The sequence below is a fragment of the Phaethon lepturus genome, unplaced genomic scaffold (assembly GCF_000687285.1).
Source record: "Phaethon lepturus isolate BGI_N335 unplaced genomic scaffold, ASM68728v1 scaffold32085, whole genome shotgun sequence".
Lineage (NCBI taxonomy): Eukaryota > Metazoa > Chordata > Aves > Phaethontiformes > Phaethontidae > Phaethon > Phaethon lepturus.
This window is the reverse complement of record NW_010540665.1, coordinates 18,107-40,422: the sequence shown is the minus strand read 5'-3', so window position 1 is coordinate 40,422 and position 22,316 is coordinate 18,107. Positions and strand designations below refer to the sequence as shown.

The following is a 22,316-nucleotide window of genomic DNA, read 5'->3' as shown; positions in this document are numbered from 1 at the left end:
CACACGGCCTTCATTTTACAGCCAAGTTCAGATGAATAAATAGAGATGCAGCAAGCTGTTTACCAGGGAGACAAGCTTTGCTCTACGTGCCCTTCCAAGCAGGCATGCTTTTGCTGTTGTTGTTTGGCTTACATGGCTGGTTAATGAAATCTGTCAACTAGTTACAGAGCTCACCGGACTTTTCAAAGCCTCCATCAGCAGCGCTGGCTGTGCTGGCCAAGAGCTGGGAAGCAAACACTATTGCATGAGGTAGCTCAGGGCCTGCAAACATGTTGCTGTTGCAGAGTCTTGGGGGCATTTGGGAGGAATTTGGTGCTTTGAAGAACCTAGGCTTGATTTCAGGGGGACTTCATGCATAGAAAAACCCCTTCCTTATGACAGGACAGGCAGAACACGCTCAGTACACAGCCCCAAATGCAGCATGAGCAAACGGCGCTTGCATGGATCCCCTTGAAATGAATGAAGCTGCAGCCAGCGCATCCATCCGGGGCTCTTCTCTATCATCGGGACCTAACCCTCCACTGTGCTAACTGCGTGGGGTTTTTCCCCCATGCCTTGAACACTGCAGAAATTGAGAGGTGACGAAGGAGGAGCAAAAATGGAAGGGACATAGATAGAGCCTCCAAGAACACTTACACGTATTTTGCTGAGACTTCGGACTGAGTTTTGCTTGATTTGTGACCAGGCAGGTAGAGGAATGAATAACCGCATGCACAAAAAGGAAAAAAATAATAATAAAACCACAGCACATTTAAGTGCATTTTTTTTTCTTGGAGATTTATTTTGTTTTAATAAATCTGACACCAGTCAGGGAGAGAGAAAAGTGTTGCAAGCCCAAAAAGAAAGCAGAGCACACTGAGGGTGCTGCAGATTCTTGCTCTCTTGAAGATGTTTCATCAGTATCTCTTTGAGCTCTCTCCCTAGACTCACGAGTTGTTGGATTTCCCCCTTTTTTGTTTGGGTTTTTTTTTTTTTTTTTTTTTGGTTGTGTTTTTTGTTTTTTTTTTTTTTAAAAAGCGAGCTTACTCGCCCGTGTGTTTTCCAAGCTTTCACAGCTCTAATAAATAAGGAGCACCTGTAAAACAGTAGCTTGACTTAAGTGAATCTGTACAAAGGAAAATATAGAAATACAGTATATACATAGTGCTCATAGTGCACCATCACTACAAGGCTCTGGTTCAACTGACTCTGCTACCCTGCTCCCAACACCGTTGACACCGTCAGAGACACTGCTCCTGCAAACTGTTCCTCACTTCCCCGCAGCAGCCTTATAGAAAAGGTGTACTCTGAACACTCGAGAGTGAACAATTGCTTTATTCGAGTTAGTAAACAGTTACACTGAATCACAAGGTGATCTGAAATTTTTTTTAAGTTTTTTTTGTGTTTTTTTTTTTTTTTGTGGTTTTTGTGGGGTTTTTTGTTTGGGGTTTTTTGGGGTTTTTTTTTTTTTTTTTTATTTGTCAGAATGGGATACTCCACGACTCTCTTACCAATTCAGTGCCAGTATAACATGCTCTAGTGTACTTTTGGACTCTTGGCTACAACTGTACAAGTGCACACAAGTAAATTCTACCCTGTTATCCTCCACCCACTGATTGAGGATCGAATTGCACATTTCTCTTAACCATGACAGGAGAAAGCAAACAGTGAAACAGAATCATGGGGGATCTTTCTCACTTTACCCTTGTTTTCATTGGTTTGTCCATACCATTCTAATTATCATGAAAGGGCTATGCATATGGAGAGATTGTCTCACTGCCTTCCTGGATCACTGAAAACCATCAGGGTTGAAATTTCATCCAAGTCTTTCGTGACGCCCAGCAAATATTCCCCTCAGATTATTTTACACCTTGAGGGAATTTTGGTCTTTAGTTCAACACTCTTGCTCTGTTCCCAAATGGGGCGCTATTTAGGGGAATTTAAAGAGAAAGCTGAGAAGAATAAACATTTACCGAGTTCTCTTGGCATTCAGTCTCTGAAAAACCACAGTATAAACTATTCATGCTGCTTCTTACATCTGTCAAATCAAAAATTAAAAGCCATAAAAGTGTAACACTGAAAATATGGCATTAGAAAGGATAAAGGTGGCCTTTGTAAAAATAACAAGGAAAGTATATTAGCCAATAAAATATTCTAACTCTTCATTTAAAAGTGCATCATGGGTAGGACAGAGATGACTCTGAAGCGTTGCTACTCCAGTATTACCCCTTTCCCCCATCAAAACTTGAATAGGTCCAAAACCATACAATGCAAATCACGATTCTTAGTGTAGCAGCAAAACCACAGCAGTTTTTGAAGGAAAAAAAAAAATTAAAAAAAATCCGTATCATTGTCCAGTCTCAAATATCTGAACTTTGAAGTCAGAGAGGGAAAAGTACCTATGTTGGTCCATGTGGTTTTTGAAACCAGGGTGAAAAATCCCCCCCAGCAAGAAACCAAGAGGAAAAGGCGTTCCTTGGAGGAGAAGAGGGGTGGTCGCAGGAATGCTGAGCACACTGTGTGGGTCCATGATGTGCTGTCTTCTGGGTCAAAGGCACCCGTGGGACCGAGGCTTCCTCGGAGGGGCTTCGTGACAGGAAGCTGCTTTCTCTGCTGGACTTACAGCCAGAGGGGGTGGTGAGCGGACCAGCTGGTGTCATTCAGTGGAGTGACGTGGTTTGCTCTGCTCCCTTTCTCCATGCAAGGTACCCTGTCGGCGAGCGTTCCTGCAAAGCAGACAAGCAGAGGTGGTCAGGGTGAGCAGCAGGAGACTCATCGCAGGCAGACTGGGCACCCCTTGAGCTTGCATACAGCCTCACGCTGGACGGGCAGCGGGGCAGAGGCACAAGCCCACTGCTTCGGCCTCGGCTGCCCCTCGTGCCGCAAAGGCTGTCGGTACATGCAGCCTCCGAGATGGAGGAATTCCTGCGATAAAAAGCTGGAAACCGATGTAATAATAGTTCATTCTCTGGGTTTCATAGAGCACCTTTCATCCTACAAGAGCACGGGTGAATAACGATACTTTGCGATTAGACAGTACCCTTCACCCCTTGATCTGAGTGTGTTTTACGGAGCTGGGATATACCACTCTCTGCATGCCACAGGCAGGAAAGTGGAGTCAGGGAAGCAGAAGCATTTGGACCAGGACCCTCCAGCACCTGGGATGGGGATAGGATGGGGAACACTGCACACACCGGGGCTCTCCAGGGACATCTCACTGCACAGGCTGGTGTGCAGCTCCACAGGGCTCATCAGTCTCACAGAGAAACTGGGATGCTACCCAGAGACAGCTCCACTCTCACGTAAATACGCATCTCCCACTAACTCCCTACAGAGCTAACTCTGTAGGCACTATCTGTGCTACGCGTGCAAACTGAAGACACCCCTCTTGGCCCTTCCCCAAATCCATACTTATACAAAGGAAAGATGTAGGCTCAACACAGCAAAACCGAGCTGCAATGAGGGAAGTCAGGCTGGAGTTCCCCACAACCTCCTTGGTCCTCACTTGGGATGATCCACAACCAGTCTTGTACCACCACCCTAGCAGCTCCAGCACCAGGGGGTCACAACCAGCAGAGCATGGTGGCTGACACTGCCTAGCATGACAAACAGAATTCAAATAAAGGCATTTTAGGACCTAAAGCAGAACTAGGCATTACTGTCACTGAGGTAAACTGCTACCAAGATCTGATATTTTCAGTGTTGAATGCATACATTTCCATGGACCATGTATGAGATGGGAACAAACCCATCCAGATCCTGCTAGAGCAGATCACAGAATCAGGCAAAGAATTTAACTTTGCAATTGTTCCCTTTTTCTATCCTGGTTCTCATTTCCAGGACTCATTCCAATTTCCATTTTTCTCCTGTTACCTGACCAGATGTATTGACTGCTTTTGTTTTCTTTCTTTTCTCACTTTTTAGGACACAAAACGAACGCATCCCACAGGACTTATTCAGACAACCCCTTCTGAAGCCCACCAGTGCTTTGACTGGGTGAACAATACTGGAGTAAACACAGCTTTATTCATTTGAGGCCTTCAGAAAGCTGCATGATAGCTCCCCTAAAATAAGGTGAGCTTTGCCAGTGCTGAAGTCCAAGGTCACGGAAATCTTTGGAATCATGATTTTGAAAACCCAAATCACCTTCTCATCAATCTAATGCAACTAACAACACCCCAGTGGTTATAAGCTCCTGATGCCTCAGTTTACCTAGGGGCTACTGGGTGGTACACCATGGCCTCATGTGCTTCTGCTTTCGTTGTCAGTTGATGATGTAGACTGCCTGGCAGGGACTGTCCTCTCTCTCTCTCTCCGCAGCATGCTTTGGACTCTGTCTCCTTCGATGGTATCTGCTGTCCCCTAAAGATTTGGACTGAAACTCTGAAGTACTTATTGGCCTTAATTTTGGTGCTGGGTCACATTTTCCTTCTCAGTCTGCTCCATGATCTCCCCTTCACAGTGGCTGCTCTGTGATCTGTCTCACCACTGTACTCATCCCCCTGCCAAACCTGCACCCTTCTCAAAGCAGAGACTGGAAGGCACATCGAGTATGTTGACCAGCATAAACTCCCAGAGCGCAGAGAGCACTATATCTAGGTTAAGGAGTAACATTTGGGCTTTCAGGCAATGTGCCCAGCAGGATGAGCTGCTTTGTGTGTACAAAGAGCTGTGGACAAGAACTAGACTGAGAACTGGGATGTATCCACCTACTAAGTACTTCCCATAAAGCACACAACTGCTTTCTGTCACTTTTTGGCTTGAAATCTTGCTCTGAGATTAACTAAACTAAAAAGGGAAGCAGAGAAAATAAAATCCACAACGTCTGTATGAAACTCCACTCTGCACTCCAGGTATTTTGCCTGCTCCTCTCTTTCCATACATCAACGGAAACAAATTTCCATCCCTCACTAATCAGTCTCAAATGGCATGGCATGGCATAGCACAGATTGATAAGTGATTTGGGGCGGAGGGCATAAAGAAGGTCCCTAGCTCTCAATGGTTTTCTGCCTGGCGCAGTCAGTTAGCTTTCTAAGTCCCGTCTGTTTTCCCCTCCTGCAGGTAGACTCAGTGTAACAGACTGTGCAGATTGGTGAGAAGGTCCTTCCCTGTTGGTTGGCTCATATGGAAGTCATTGCGTTTGAGGCGATGATCATCTTTGTAGCAATCAAGTCACAGAACAAAAATCCATACCAGGCATAGCACGCAAAGTTTTATGAAGGAATGAGAACACACTAGTCATCATCACTTCACAGTTAGGTGTTATACACCTCGTGCCAACGCCAGCGTGCATGACCAGCACAATAAAGTCAGCTATTTATAACTCCCCCAAAAACCAAATTACTTTATAGGGGAGCAATGTATGGTCTTCACCCCACCTGAACTTGCCCTCAACACGCATCAAATATTGCTTATCATCAGACAGAAAAATTGCATCAGTCACCAAAGAAGAATTTTTGGAAGCATAAAGCCATCCAGTTGAGCTTATGTGAGTTGCATTGAGGTAAGCGCACTGGGTTTCGCCTGCTTTCCAAAGCTAAGCGTGTCTGGGCTGATCCTGGGATGGAAGAGCACCTAGAAGTCAGAGGTGGACTGTATTTCCAGCCCCAGCAGGCAGCACGGAAAAGATGACAGAAAGAGAATGAGTAGGCTCATTTGTGCCCCACTGTCAATGCAGGGGGGCAAAAGGAGAATAACTCAACTGGATGATGACCTAGCTCAAGCAGATGTCTTGGAGGATCACCTCAGATAGCGACGCAGTGCTCTGAACAACAGGCGAGAGCCACACTGATGCTCTGTGTGGCTGTCAGTCATAACCTGAGCAATGGGCAGCTATGAAACAGGCTACACCAATGCAGAGCTTCCTCTTTGGTGTATGCCCTGACACGTGAGGATTTAAATCCTTGATCAAAACACCACAGTTAGAGCTTGGCAGGGCAGTTTTGCAACTGGGGCAAAGCCTCCTCAGTAAGCTTCCCAGCTCCCTTTCCAGGTACTGCTGCAGACCGACAGCCCTTCGTCCTGCGCAGCCCCTGGGACTGGTGTGGTGGGAAGCTTGGCCCTGCTTGGTAGAACCCATTGCTAGAGGTGCTCCTCGCTCCACTCCCCCTCCATGCCTCCATGCTGAGGAGATGGGTAGCTCGGCTGCAGGGACATTTCCTTCTCCCGCTCCCCCACACCCAAGCACCCATCCCTGTGTGCCCCCTCCCAGCACTGCCCCACGAGCCAAGTGTTGCCATGCTGGCAGCACGCTCCTGCTGGCAGCGATAGCCGCCAGAAATAGCTGCTTCTACCCAGTGCCCTCCTTGGTCATGTCCTACCTCCTCGGAAGGGACATGTCCTTGACATGGCTTAGGACACACGCATGCATGCAGACACACACGGGGTTTTTTTCTGTGGTTGCTTCCCCCTCGTTCTGCGCTCCATTGAACATTTCTGTCTCCAGATTCACATCTTATTGTTCAGAAAAAAAACTGGAGCCTGGGTGGGGAGGGCTGAGGCAACCGTTGATGTGGGCTGGCATGGCAGAGTTTCCATCATTTAGCACAGCACTTAATTCACCCGGACAATGAATGCTGATGTGCTAAAAGAGGCTTAGTTCATCTGGGACACGCATGGCCCTCGAGTAAAGGCACTGCAATTATTTTCTCAGGGAAACTGCTCTGAAGATAAACCACAAGAGTGAAGCTAAAGTCAGCATGGGAGCAAGTTCAGCCCTGGAAACACTCTGGAATCATCTGTTACTTGTAATAGTTCTGTAATTTATTTATTTATTTATTTTTAGCAATTCTTAAAGCAGTTCAAGCTTCTTCATTAAAACCCTTCCCTTTGAATACTTGATGATTTATCTTTCCATGAGCTAACTGAAGGGATGCCACATTGCAAGAGTCAGAGGAGGCCTTTAGCATGAATGGGATAACAAGCAGGGTTCTTAAGCATCATCCCTTGATTTTGAAGGTGGTGTTTTCCTTCTGCTCTGGTCTGGTTCCTTCTCAGTTTTGGGTCAGATACGCAACTCAGGCTCTCTCGCCTACTGAAACGTGAGCTGTAATCTGAGCAGACATTGTGACTTGAAGGGATGCATTGGCTAAGAGGCTTGGGATTAGCCCTCCTTTTATGCCTAGGCAGAAGAAGTGGTAGGGACAGCTTAGTCACCCCCAACTCTGTGACTGAATTGTTGCAGGGATTGCACCAGAGGCCGTGCTTCCAATCGTATCCAGTCACCTTGCAGGCAGGGAAGGACCTTGAGGAAGAAAAATGAACTGGAAAGCAGAAGGTCTGTTGTGTGCTGACTCCTGCTTCGCTGCATCTATTCCTAGAAAAGCCTATGGGGAAATTTCACCAGTTTACACCTATGTTCAGCCCCTTGTGGGTACCTTTAGTTTGGTCTCTCACTATACTCACTCAATGTATATTAAATTGAACCCTGAAACTAGCTACTGAAGTTAGGAACAGGGATGTATGTCACTGTGCCCTTGTTATGTAGTAACAAAATGAAGGAAACACAGTTCCAGGCTCTTCTTCATGCTCCTGCATGGCCCAAGGGAAAACTACCTCCTAAGAATAGGGAGCAAATGAATCATCACGGTGGAAGAGACCCTGAGAGTCACCAAGAAGATGTGGGCTCCTCACTCCTGTATCTACCAGACAGCCAGTGTATTGAAGAGAAATGAGGCAGGAATGAAGCCCTCTACCCCATTCAAATTTGGTGACAATTGTTCAAAACCCAGCTATTTAGCAGTGGAGTCCGCTCTTGATTGCTTTGTTCCAGCCCCAGGCTCCACGGTAGGGATACAGCACAAGGCAAAGGGAAAAGTAGTTTCTTCCTTCCATTATGCACTTCCATAAAGACAGTGGTCCCCCCAAAATAGGAGTACAGTCTTGGCCTGGGTCAGGATGCAGCTCTTCTTCATAGCCAGTGGAAACAGGATTCCCTAAATTCAGCAGAGAGCAGCCACATGCTTGGGGAGAACAGCCTGGGCTGCTGTAAATCCTCCCCGTACCACACAGCAGCAATGCAACCGTGCAACTTGCTCTGCCCAGACCCAGGGGACACGGCACCTCCTCTCCCCTTCAGGTTTGGATTCTCCTGGGCAAAACAGCTGCCACAGCATTTTCAGTTTCCATTTCCTCATGTTGCCATCACTGTCAAGCTTTTTGTGAAAGCAGGTCCCCACCAAATTGCACTGCTTTCTCCTTCCCTCTCCTTGTGGTACAGGGAGAGGAGAGGCAGAGGTACATAAACTTCAACCCAGAGGGACCAGTGTCCTTGTTCTCCTTCCCATGCCCAGGGATGCTCCAGAGCAAGCACTGCGTTAGGTGCTTTGAAACACATCTAGGAAGAGCCTCTCTGTCCACCAGCCATGGAGGCAGGCAGAAGAGACCAGTCTTGGTAGGCTAAGATGAGCATTCTTCCTCAGTTACCCAGATTTCAGCATCGGTGCTGCTGTCAAGTTTCTCTGCCGTTGTCATCTTTCCTTCCCCACCTATACCACTTCCTACTTTTCAAAGTACCAAACTCCCCAGAACCTCTCTAAATATTCTCATTTATATACCTTTTCACCATTTCAAAGAAGTTCCTCATGGCTTAACCTTTTAACAATTTAACCTTAACAATTGCTCAGCAAGTTCCTGAAACTCTCCTTCACTTTCAATCTAAACTAAAGACAAAACCAATGTCAACCAGGCCCTCCTGCCCAGCCCCATGGCACCATCCTTCTCCAGGCTTTCACTGACAGGGGGGCTCTGGTTTACATTTTGGGGCATTTGGAGGTACACATGCAAGTCATGCTAAGAGGAAAATGCCACCATGGCTCTGGACCTGTAAGCTCATCTGTAGCACCCACTGTCTCTGGCTGTGGCCCCTCTGGCACATCACGGAGCCTGCCTGGGACAGATCTTGGGCTTACGCTGGGGTTAACTGGGTGTATCTCCACAACAGCAAGGCAGCCCATTGCCCTCCAGTTAGTGCAGCACCAGTGTATTTGGCAGACCTGTAAATAGTTTGCTTTGCCCCACCGATACTTCATGCGCAGACTGTGGCATAAGATATGATTTTCCTTTTAAAAAAAACAGCCAAATTTTCAACTAATTCTCCCATTCTGCACTCGGATAAAGCTGAAATTTTGCAAGGATCTTTCTGCAAAAAAAAAACAAACAAAGAAACAAAACATAAAAACTAAAACAGAAGGAAAACCAAATCCAGACAGTTTCTACTCTCCTTTCCTGAAAACAGGCAACCACTGTGATGTGATAACCCTTCTTTAAGCCTCCGATTTTGTCTGAATCAGAATAGAAACTTCAACTTGAATTTCAGCAGCCTCCTGTGGGCCCAAACCACTAAGCTTTTGGCTATTCTGAGGTGCTTCTCAATTTTCTTATCCAAGCTGATCTCTCCAGTAAAACCAGATAAATAGCCAGAAAAAGGCAGCTTAACTGTGGGTAGCAGTGTGGAGGAGGACGAATGGTGAGGATGGGGGTCTTGCCGAGCAACAGCCCGTTCCTCCTTGTGAGAGTCCTCCTCGGGTGGGTTATGCCCAGGCCTGGCTTTTTCATCTGAAATGCTCTTGTGGGCCACAAAATAATACCAATAACAACAACGACAACAATAATAATTTTGTTTTTTTTCAGAAGCAGCATTGAATCTTTTTAGTAAAAGGTTTCAGCATCCCATATCAGGAAGCAATCAACATTTTCCCATGAACAACCCCTCCATCCATAACCATCCAGGGCTGCATGCCTGCCACCGTCCCCATGGGGCTTCTCCCTGGTTTTCACAGCCCCCATCTTGGTTTGTTTCAGCCTAAGCAAGTGCAGATGCAGACTCATCCAAAGCCAAAGGGGCATGCTCAGGTGGCCAAAACATCAGGTAGGTTATACTGTGGGGGAAGGAAGAGGAAAAACCCACCCAGAGCACAAGTGAGTGACCCCTGGCATAGACCTCGGTGCAGTGCCAGGCATCTTTGGACATCTCCCTTATCCCCAGCACTGCTGGCCGCTGAGTGACCTGCTCTGGACCCAACCGTTGTTCTAGATTTTCTCTATTACCGACCTCCCCTACCCACCCCAGGAAAACAGGAGCAGTATTTTTACCACCAAGATAACCAGTTCAGCCACAATCGGTAAACTGCTTCAAATAAAACAGAATTGGCATTTCAATTGTACCTTGAAAGGTAGGGTCAGAATTCAAATTATCAGTGACCTCACCATGTATTTTTTCTTTTATGCTAGTGTTCAAGCATCTCTCAGTAGAGAATTCCTGTGGGAAAGGTTTTTTTCCCCTCTCCTTTTGGATAAGCAACTTAGAAGTGGCAGCACAAGTGGTTCATGAAAGCTTATAAATATTTGGAGCATAAGCAGGCAACACAAAGTTTTACATTTAACCACGTGGGCTCCAAATAAATAGCTGAAAATTGCTCTAACCATAGGTTTCAATATCAATCGCCCAATGATGGGATGCAGATCTTTCCAGACGGGTCGGAACTCAACAGTTATTCCACTCTGCACTACCCAATCCCTACCCTCCCTAATTTTTTTTTTTTTTTTAATGTGTGCTTCCATAGAAGATGATTACATTTCACAGCCTGAAAGTCCGAAACCGCGACAGGAACGTGGAGAGCAGCAGAGAGTGGGGACATCCTCTTGACAAACACAGTTCAGCCTCTTTTCCTCTAGATAATTTGTTATTGTAGGTTGGCCTGAATTTAAGACAGCAATGTTTCAGAAACACTTGGAAAAGCAAGCCAGCTGCAGGGAGGATATCGTTACAAATTGAGACACATGTTGTACAGGAATACCATTCTTTTCAAATACCAAAATCGTGTCTGGGGAAGTAAAGCCATGCAAATGAGTCAGAGGCAGGACCTCGGTCTGCCTCCAACTTGCGTTAGAGGCACCGAGCGCTGAATGCGCACAGTACTGCACAGGATCAAGCCCAGATATTTAATTAGCTGTAATTTTCATGGTAGAAGCAAATGATGAATAGCTGAGGGTTCTGCAAAACGTCAGAGGTTACTTTGATTCGCGGCTTCTCACGAGATGATCACACACGCTTCCAAACACAGCGTCCGGTCCCGGGAGCGAAACGCAGCTCATTATCAAAATAGCATAAATAAGGTAATGATTAGTAGGCCTCAGCCACGAGGCCTCGACTGATGGAGGCACCCAGGAATGTGCTGAACTTGCCTGTTTTGCTCTATGGGACCTAAAAATAGACATGGGAGAGACTCAGCAGGTAACGTGGAAACAAAAAGTGCTTCAGAAAAGCTTGCTTGTCACAGCCTGATTTCTTCCTGATTTCTTGCTCAAACAGCTTTGTTTCTGCTGTGCTTGAATCTCCCATTGCATTTTTTAACAAGAATTTAATTTTATCTTAAAATCTATTGCTCACTGCTTGCTTATGTCCAACTTTTTCGCAATCACAGTCCTTAAAAGTGTTTTGCTCGTTTCTGACCCACTTTCAGGTATTGCTCGTAATACTGAGCAATAGTTTATAAGCTCCTCACAGCTGCTCAGAGCTCTCCGCTCCGCACTGAAGTTGGCCACGGTTGTTTTAGGGTCAAGCTTCACAAAAGGCTATGAGGTGCTTAGCTCCTTATCAGATTTCAGCAGCAATCAGACCCATACTGTCCAGGATCTCGTCCTCTGAATGTAAAGGCAACCGTTGTGTCTCAGGTGACGTTTTTACAAGGGTGCCTGCCTGTTTTACTATGGTCTTTGTTGTTAGGGACTCAGTATTTAATCATGAGTTGTGCTTTTTTTTCCCCCATAAACTTTCTCTGTGCCGCTGACTTTGGTAGCTCGATGGCAGAGGCACAGACCGATGGAAAGCTAGAGTCTGCCCCTGTGCCCGTTTTACACATAACACTTTCGAACGCAGCCAAATCTGCTTTGCATCAACTTAAGTGAGAGGAGCATTAGGCCTTATAGGTATGAAAGCGCCTGGTCAGTCTTTAAAGCCTGGCAAAGAATTACGAGTAACTCGTCATTTCAATACGCATGTGGGTTGTACCAGCTTAAGGAACAGCATGGATGAGTTGCTTATTTCAGTTGAAATAGTTTTCATTTCACAAGACAATTAAAACCAATAAGGGCTAGTAAGCACCGAAATGATCTCAGAAGTCAGTGGTCCCAGGTCCTGGGAGCTGCCAGGTAGGCTACAGCCGCCAGGAGCTGCAGGCTGTGTGGACTTCTGTGGGTCTGTCCATTGAGCTACGGCATTTTTTTGCTGGCTGAAGCTCTGGCCCGGTGTTTTGTTTGCCAGCAGCCCTAGATGCTCACTACCTTTACAAATCAAACCAGGTGCAGTTATTTTCTAAATTGGGTTCAGGAATCAGATTTCATATTTGAAACATATGCCCTAGGAGGTTTTATAGAAAAGCAGGAGGAACCCACCAGAAATCAGCACTTGTTCCTTTGATTCAAAGAGTGTGATCTACAGCAGCGTACCACGAGCTTGCTATTTACTGCCACTGAGACGGAAATCAGTGCTCCCACACCCCGGCAGCAAGATGTGGGAGCTGAAAGCCACTCGGGAAGTATGTCATTTTATACTTCACCATTCTGAATACTGTTTTTTTTCTTTTTTCTTTTTTTTTTTTTTTTCCTGGGAAATCCTTTTCTGATTTAATATATCCGAGAAGCTACACAGGCAATTTTGAAATGTAAGATCATACTGCTAGAGCCAGGCAGCTCTCAAGGGCAAAACTTCAGTTCCAAGCAAATGTGTTTAAGGCTTTGTGGTGTTAACAGTCTCTCCTCTCCCCCTTCAGATAAATGGAAAATTTCTGTAGGCTCATAAGAAGCCAGGTGAAGGAAAACTTCTGAACCAGAAGAGTAGGTGTTAAGTGTACAAGTCCAATTACTCTGCTGATTTAAATTAGTTTAGCACCAGTGGAAATATATCCAGTTAAAATTAGCTAAGGCTCTGGCCCATAGTACTGTGTCAACAGATTAGCATGAAAATGTGTTTAAATATAAAAAATCTGTTTTCAAGCATACCTTTAAGGTCAAATTCTATCCTGAGCAGAGCGAGGAGGGCAGGGTAAGATGCTGGTAGATAGATTCTACAGTGACAGGGGAGTGATAAAAACTCTTAAGGCAGAAAGGGAGGTTAATAGCTATGCCCTTTGCCTCAGGAATCCTGATCGGAGCAGGAAGTCTTGTGCTGGACCCCGCATGGGCAGGGAGCTCACAGTGGGATATATATTACTTCTGGTCTGAACTGGAGCGTTCTGCATGTTGTATATTTTTACGACTACAATGTATGGACTAGACAGCTGGAGGTTTGGGCCTATAGCTCAGCAGATGCTGACCCCAGGACATATGGGTTAGCTCTGTAGGTGGCCATACTCCTCCTATATCCATTACTTCTGGGAGAAATTCTGCTGACACAAGCAGAAAAGCTACCTCTGCCCCCAACATAGAATTCGTCAACACACACACACACACACACACACACACAGAAGTTAGTTGTGAGTTTAGCATGTGCCACAATTTTCTAATGTAGTTTATCATAACTACCATGTTAAATCCAAGCAGACCTTAGTGTTTCCATTTATTTGCTTTAGGAATCCTTGACACCAAAACATGGAGGGTTAAAACTGATCCCGCCTGGATGTAAAGCATGTAGGCAGGCAACACTTAACACTGCTAATTTTAGAAACTCATGTTGCTCAAATTTGAAAAAATAACACTCAACAGAATATTCTTCCTAGCTTCATTACTTTATCATAGTAGGACTTTTGCACCGAGATATCTTTTGCTCGTTCTTCGAATTGCATCAAGCTAGAACAGCTTGACAGTCCACATCCTGACGGAGAGACTAAACTTTAACATCAAGGATTATGTTGCTGATTAGCACTTCCAATAATCAAGTAATTGGTACATTAAATAATCCAGAGTTTGGCAACTTGCCCAAAAAGGTCACGCTTGCATTGATTCCTTTTTAGAGAGTCCATGTTGCTATGACATGAATTCAATCTGTCTGTCCAGAACTCTAGCGTAAAAATATTTGGCTACTTTCCTTCTTTTCATACAATTTGATGGGAAATAAAATCTGGGAAAAGTTGCACATTAGGGCAATATGTTCAGATTTTCCAGTTAGGGTAGGTGAGGAGCAAGAAAGAAAAAGACAATTCTCTGGTCTTTTTCTTCTCCTGGGGTAGCGTGGCCGGTGCAATCAATACAAACCTCCATGGGCCCAAGTCAACACCATTATTAGTGCAGCTCCCACCCTCTTTGTACTTTATTAGAATTTTTATGAGGTTGGGAGTCTCTCACGAGGGATCCTCCCCGCAACCAGACTGCCCAAGGAGCAGGGATTTACCTCTGCCCTTCCCCAGGCCTGGGCAGGAGGAACTCCTGAGGGCTGCAGTGAGGAAATGAGGGCTGCGGCGTAAGGGGCTGCGCCGATGCTCTGCTCGCCCTGCTCATCCCCTCTGTACAGACACGGGCAGGCTCTGAGCCCTGTGCAGCCTTCACAGACAGACTGCTGGGAGGCCAGAAATCTAAGCAGTCCCCCCGGTCCCCCGGACTGGCTATTACCAGCACTAGTGAAAGGAGGGTTCTGCATGAAACCAAAGAGTTCTCACCTCAAATCAATCATCAGAGCTGCACAAATCACTTGTGCGTGCCTTGAGAGGCTGAAAACCCACCCACATTTCACTGAGGTACCCACTGGAATGAGATGGTTATCACGCTGTTTATTTCTGCAGTATTTTGGGTATTCTCTTTCCCCTGAAGCACACAAGGATCCTGGTCTTCTGCATAGAGGCTACTTCTTTTCTTTTTGTGTAGAAAGGAGGGGATGAACACAGACTAACTAATCACCGCCACCACGCCACGCTATGCTATTGCACACACCCCAGAGGCACGGCAGACACTTAGCCTGGGCTTTTTAACTTTCAGTGTCTATGGGGACATCTATGTCTGTGCTGGTCACCCCAAGTTTCCTTCACAGCAGGGAGAAATAGGCACTCCTAGGGCACAATTCGTCTGAGCTGTCTTAGTTGTCGACTTCAGGATGAGCTCAGCTGTCTCTTTGAAGTGCCTGCTTCTCTAGGTGGATTTTAAAGAGAGTTTAGACAATTAGCTCAGCTGTGTTCTCATTCCAGATGTCTACAGTGGGTCAGATTAATCCTGCCTGGCAACCTGAAAATTTTCCTGTAAGAAAGACAACACTTACACTGAGACAAAGGAATATAGAAAACTCTTGATGAATGGGCAAATGGTTATTCCTGAGGATAACCACAATGGCAGTTATTGACATTTACAGAATACAAAGACCTGAGGACAGCAACTGAGTGATAAAGCACCCTTCTTGTCTTTTCAATGCAGCTTGTTCAGTTTGACCACTTTCTCTGTTAAATACTATCTGTGAAGTGACATCATGTATAATCATGTCAACAGGCAAAAAACCACAACCCAGTAAAGCCAGAACTCTCTCTGAATTTTAAGGTTTTGGCTCTGGGTGATGCTAAACCCTTCTTGGGATCGGGACCTTGGAAAGGTGGCATTACTGCAGCCTGGATGGTCTGTGCAAGCATAAATAGATGCTAAGAACCAGCCTGTCTTTGACTCAGTGTCGGCTCACAAATGTGCAAGTCTCTCAGCACTGGCTTGAAACAAACCACAGCTATGGGGAGCCCGAGCAGTGTGGGAAAGGATGGGTTAACCACAGCTCTCCTAGAATTAAATAAAAGGGATACAGTCAAATAGCGGCCTTCTCACTAGATAAATCACGACCCCTCGGTAAAAGCATGTGTATATTTATGAAGAGACAATCTTTCAAGCTCCAAAGCTGTCACACTGGGGTTTGCAATAAGGATCTTGCTGCTGAGATGGACATATAGTCCATCCATACCTCAGGGGTGGGTAGGGGGATCCCCACTAGCAGGTCCTAGGACCGTGTAAAGATTTTAAATATTCATTTGACTTCTAGGTTATTATATGTTGGTTATTAGTCTAAGAAAGTTATAGTTGTCCTCTGTTCTTACAAATATGTCTTTTAAATGTGTCAGCACATGCTGAGAGCAAAGAATAATGGTTCTGTTCTACTGAAGAGAGTAAATAAATACTGTTTGTGATCAAGGGAAGTAACGTTTCCGGCACTGCAGCCAGCCCAGGGAATGCAGCGGGAGTCCTGACTATACTGCGCTATCTTTGATGGTGCAATTAGTCTGCACCGATGGAGCAGGGAGGTGTTGCAACAGCCCAGATTCCACAGCCTGAGCTGCTCTCTACAGTTGTAAGTGCCAAGCCCTTCAAGGCAATATTCACACTGCACCACTGCAGTCACTATTTGTGCTACCAGGCACAGGGATTTACGGAAGGCTACAGAATATTCCATGGATTGTAATGAAATCTGGCATGTCATCAAGCCACATCCAGCAAACCATCAGTATTTTACTGCTGAACAGGTTTCTTGCAAAACCCACCATTTTCCCTTTTTCCGAAAGAAGCTCTCCACACTTGAGAATCTAAACAAATGCAATTACATTTGTTTCTTGCTTACAGGTTTGAAGCAACAGACCTATATAAAACTAACAGTTTTACAAAGGCGCTGTTTTATCAGAGGGATTCCTGGAAATAAGGAATGAAGAGCAGGGGTTTTCTGCCCCTGGAGCATTGTCCTTGGACAACCCAGGGTTGTTGGTGGGCTTACCCATATCTCTGCCTTGCTTTGCAGCCCTACCAGGAACCACACATATATAGCAACTGCAGGTCTGGGGGAAACCTCAGCTGTTGTTCTAAGGTGGGAGACTTGCACCAAAGGCAGATACCGCAGGTAAGAGAGTAAAGCCCCATGGCACCAGTCTTGCTGAGATAAGCTACAGCAGGCAGGTCCCAAAGAGCAGGCAGCCCCTAAGCACCGATATCCGAGGAAGAAAAGCTCAGGGAGAGGGAGCTCACTCCTCCGAGAACAGCCCAGCTGAAAGCCACGGTGCAGTCTGGAGGCAGACCAAAGTAAGATGGTTGGAGATGACCATTTGGTAAGTCAATTGGATAGGAGGTAGCAGGAAGCAGCTGGGTCATCCTGCTCTATGCTATGCTGTAGGGCAATTTCAATCATCATGATGAAGGCTTGAGTTGCTGTGTAACTCAGCTGGAATAAGTAAGCAGATTAATGGCCCAGACCTAAACCATATCCTAGGCAGAAAACCACTGACTTTGACATACACAACACAATCATTTCACAGCCAGCACCATCACGAGATGTTCTGTGAGCAAAAGTGTAATGAGGCTGCTGATGGATGGAGTACTGACAAGTACAGATGCAATACAACACAAAGAACAGTAATAAAACATAAATACCAATACTTTTCTGAAAGTGCTGATAAATTGTGATCTGTATCTTGTTTCACAAAGGCCACATCCACAGGAGTTTGACCTCATACCTGAAAATACTCATTCTACTCACACAGAAGGCAGTAGCGATTACACAAACCTTTACTTATTCTGATTTCGAATTCGGAGACACCTCCTTTTCAATGGTGGCTCCAGATCCTCTGGCCCTGTGCTGAGTATTGGCGTTGAGATAATGCACGGCGCAATAGCAGTCTTTTCTGCTGGTTTTGGCACAGGCTGGATCACGCAACCTGTCTTGGGCAGCATCCGCAAAGCATACGCATGGTCCTCGTCTGCTGGATTGTTAAGGTTCGGGTCCTGTTTGTCTCCCCCAGCAAGGGGCTCTTCCCCCGTCTTCTTGCCAGCATCCCCCTCAAGGTGGCAGTTTGACGTGCAGTTGTTCTCCTTAACGGACTCCAGCTCGCTCACTGCCAGCTCCTCTGGGGGCTGGGGCTTTTTCAGCTCCTGGGGCTGCTCCGGGTTCTTGGAACCCTCCGTGCTCTTTGTGCCATTCACAATGACATTGCACACCGCTGCACCAGCTTCCAGTCCTGGCGTGCCGGAGGCCAAGGAGACGGGACAGCAGTGAGCTCCATCACTGCACGGTAACGTTTTTGAGTCAACTGGGCTGCAGTTGTCCCTGCAGTCACTGCAGTTCCTTTTGTCTGAGCTACCAAAAGCCAAATTTACAACACTGTTAGGTTCACGTTCAACTTTCACTTGGGTGTGTAAAGCCCTGTGGATAACATTGTGCAGCCTAGACCGGTGGCCTACTGTTAGGTCTATCACACCGTCCTGTGGACCCTGTAGTACACTGGGGAAACCAAATTTACTGTTCACTGGACTACTAGGTCTGACAGTCAAGTCAACAACTTCATTTTTACTGTGCTCCTGAAGCACTTGAGCTTGATTTAGGGACTGGCCTGAGCAGCTCGGTGATGAGTCAGAGGATTTAGACGATCCTTGCTTTGACTCTCGAGGGGATGAAGAGCTATTGGTTGGCTTTGCCCCAGGCGTCTCGCTGGAGGTACTCGGAATGAAGCTCTCGCCGTTGCTGGAGAAGCCATTGGGGGGTTTGGAGTCGTTGATGTGAGGGATGGGGATGGGGATGGGGATAGGGACGGGCAGAGGGACAATGACAGGATATGGCACTAGTAGAGTCGGGGGTGGCACCAGCGGGGCAAGGGATGGCAATCCAAAGTTCATCATCTGTGGCATAGGCATAGGACCATTTGGCATCATGCTGACAGGGGGAAAGGGAAGACTAGGCAAAGGAGCTCCAGGAGGGGGAGGCGGCAACAAGCCTGGAGGATTCCCAGGCATGGTAGGTGTTGTGGGGGGATGGATATGAGGGGAAAGCATTGGCCTGTGCATGGGGCTAGAGGTGGGACCCATATTTCTGGGACCACCTGGTGGGGGACCGATTCCAGGAATCATTGGATTTGACAGAGGGCTGTTAGGATTTGAGGCATGGTGAGGCGGCCCACGAATAAACGGTGGACGGATTTGCTGCATAATTTGCTGTTCCATGAATATGGGCAGAGGAACTGGCCCACGGTTTGTCATCACCATGGGAGGACTGCGTGGTGGGACACCAATTGGAGGCACAATGCTAGCAGGTGGCTGGACAGAAACTGGTGGAATATTTGGATTCTCACTGATGGGAATAGGTTTGGGAACTGGTGTGGGGATTTTAGTGACAGAGCAGTTGGCAGTGTCAGACGGAGAGGCAGTGGTAGACGCTGATGGTCCAGGACCTTGAATTTGGCCAGCTGCAGACGCTGGGGATGGGGCTTTTCTCCGAGCATCTGCTAGCGGTATATTCCAAGAATCTGGAGTCAGCAGCTGCACCCCAGTGCCTTCTGCTTTATTTTCGACTGGAGGATGTAATGTACTGCACAGTCCAGCTGGAAGATTGGCTTGTGTCTCTTTGTAGAAAATGTCCATTTTGTACTGATTGAGACATTTTGCACTGCAGAACTGAAGCCTTCTTTCCCCGTCCCCAAAATCCAGATACTCTTTTGTGTGTCTTATGTGCTTACACCAGTCACATACCTACAACACAGTAATAAAATCAAATCAGGTAAGAAAAGCAATCTTCTCTTCATAGTATTATTTCAAAAGTAATTTTTCAGTTGCTTTCTAAACACTTACATTATTTTTCTAGCAGAAAAAAATAGCTACATTTGTGAAAACTATGCTTTTTTTGCTCCAAAATATTGGTGAATTGAATGCCACTCCCTTTTCTGGCTCCCATGATCTCGATTCTACCTTATACAGTACATAAACTTATACTCTTAAACCCATACCAAGGAGAAGAATCCTCAGCTGGCATAAACTGTTATAACACACATATGTAGGTATACAAAATCCGTATGAGTAAGGCTGTGATCACTCCTCAGCAGCAATTTAAGCACACCTGTACTGCCTGGGACGCCATGCTACACAAGAAGTATGGTAACTGGAAAAAGACTCAGAAAGTTGCTGGAAATGAATGCAAATAATTTCTGCTAAACTGCAGCACACTGTAACTTTTAGTATTCTATTAAGAGTATCAAATAGTAAGCTGGAAAGGGTGTGGTATGTTAAAAAGGCATCATGAAGCAAAAAGCAACAGTCATCCTTTGCCCTTCATTCCAAGGAGAAGCTCGGAAATAGTCAGGACATTTGTGTGAGGTTCGAATTGTCCCGATGCGTGATGTTTCGGCAAGCTGGAATCATTTTCTGAGCTGTTTGCCCACTCTTGTGTACGAGCCACTTTGAGTAAAACTTCTTGGCAAGCAAGGGCCTATTTAGCAACTTTTCAAATACTATGGCAAAAAGTTTGCATTGCAGGCTCGTTTTTGTTTTGTTTTTCTGCTTTCCATTTAATCCATTTCTGTGTTACTATTGGTGTAGTGAAGGCATAGCAAATTTTTTTCAAAGTAAGGCTGCAGAACTAATTAAGCTGTGAAAGGTTTTCCCAGTTGTAAACCACTAGACACTAAAGTTCAAAAAACAGTCATTCTAAGCTTCAGAATCCATTACTTCAGAGAAATTATTGTGATTTCATTAACACATTAATTTTGCAACACCAACAGCTCTCACAGATGGTGAAGACATGATCTACAATTCAAATATGACTCTTGTTTGCACAAATGCCTTTCCTTCATATGGCATTTTGAACAAGAATTAATATGAGTAATCTTGCCATAGCTATAAACAGATAAACAGATGTCAGATTTTTCAGTGCCTTACTTTTTCGACAGAATTTTACACACACAAAAACCCCATTTTTGTCATTTACATTAGTTCTCAAAATAATCCGTTGACAGACACTTTTGGTGCTTTCTATCGGCATGTTGAGCCTATGACCATGTCAGAATACATCCTGGTATTGTTTGTTCTGCCTTTTCCAAATAGCCCATATTAGCTTGTTTTGAAATTACTATATCTTTTGTACAAAAAAAAAAAAAAAAAAAGACTATGATTGTGAAAAGACTGCATTAAAAGGATAATTAATTTTAATAACTATTGGCCATATAAACAATTCCAAACAACATATGTCGGGCATCTGATTACCCATCTCATTTAACTCTCAGCTTTCCTGTAATATAAACAGTGGTGACATTTTTCAGTTTTCAGTAATATAACTTTAATATATATATACACACACAGATACATGCCCACACCCCCTATATGCTAAGGCTATTAGTCTGTTTATTTTAACTCTTCAACCTTTTGGTTATCCGGTGGGCTTGCTATTTGATTCCCTCTCCCGCCTCCCCACCCCATTCACACGCTCACACCCACACCCCCTCCCTCTACCACGGAGTTTTTATCCCACCATTGAAATCGAACTAAATAATTACGTGAGGAGTAGCAACTATTAAGTCACCCCTGAAATTTGGGAATGCAGGGCCTGGATTTTTAGCTCGTGAGATAAAGCAGAGGGGGTGCTGGTGCCGCTCGCCGCGTGCGGCGTTAGCACGGGCGTGTTTCCAGCACGATGCCCCACGCAAGGAAGAAAATTTCCCGGTGCGTTACGAACAGGGCCAGCCCCGCATTGAACACGCGCTGACGACGTCGCGCCCTGAAAAATGTGGACAAAGGCTCAGAAGAGTCGAGATGAACACCTCCGCTGCCACGGCACATGCATCCCCCCAAGGCACAGGGTGGGTGGGAAGCCGGAGGGCAGGGAGGAAGGCAAAGTGGGGGCACCCCCGCTTTCCAAGGGCCCCTGGGTTTTACCAGCCATCAGCTCTCCCTCTGCTCCCCGCGGGAAGGCTCAGCGGCCACCGCAGGCGGCACCGGAGCTGGGCAACCCCTCGCCGCAAATAGTGCAAACACGCAGCGGTGGGCACCGAACCATCCCGGGTATTTGGCATGGGGATGGGTTTTGCCACCCACCTGGCAAGTCAACACAGGATGATCTGATGGAAACATCTTATAAGTGACCTCCTGAAATTTTCTGGCTTGCCACTGTTTTCCAAGCAGACAAAAGGGGAATTTGTGAGTCTACACCATGAGTCAATAAGGTTATTGACCTTAGTAAAGCTGCTGAATTTACCTTAAAGTCACTTTTGATCAAGAGCTCAGTGCTGCATTCATAAAGCGCTATCTATTTGCATGTATAGAATCAGGATGTACATCACCGTGCTCGTCTTGCCCCAAGGGCTGTGCGAAGAGCCGGGGAGTCTCCACACGTACCCCAAGAGCTGCACAAAGAGGTACCAGGAGCTCCCAGCCAGCTCCTGGGGAAGGCTAAGGGAAGGATGAAGCCCACCCTGGCACATCACCCACTAAAACAGTGTCTCCTTGCACGGGAAAGACGAGGAGGAGATCGGCCCCAGAGGCGGCTGCTGTAAGGGCTGGAGCAGGACTCCAGAGGCAGTTGCTTCCCTGATTTAGTCCTGTGATGGTGCAGCTAAGACTTGCCCTTCCTTTGGAACAAAGGAAGCAATTCAACCTCTAAGCCTGCTGCCAAAGCACCTGAGAAATATGAGTGAACC

The 22,316-nt window shown here is 46.1% G+C and overlaps 1 protein-coding gene across 1 annotated transcript; it reads right to left on the bottom strand.

The window, feature by feature from the left end:
- Positions 1-1,298: 1,298 nt before the first annotated feature.
- On the bottom strand, positions 1,299-19,374 carry SOBP (sine oculis binding protein homolog (Drosophila)). Its single transcript, XM_010287506.1, has 2 exons — positions 17,426-19,374; positions 1,299-2,705 (listed from the first exon to the last, which is right to left on the bottom strand). The coding sequence occupies exon 1, from the start codon at positions 19,270-19,272 to the stop codon at positions 17,428-17,430; it is 1,845 nt and encodes a 614-aa protein (XP_010285808.1). The 5' UTR covers positions 19,273-19,374; the 3' UTR covers positions 1,299-2,705; positions 17,426-17,427.
- Between the last annotated feature and the right edge of the window lie 2,942 nt (positions 19,375-22,316).

Excerpts from the sequence above, each read along its gene's own strand:
- SOBP (XM_010287506.1), bottom strand. The coding sequence starts at position 19,272 with ATGGACATTTTCTACAAAGAGACACAAGCCAATCTTCCAGCTGGACTG.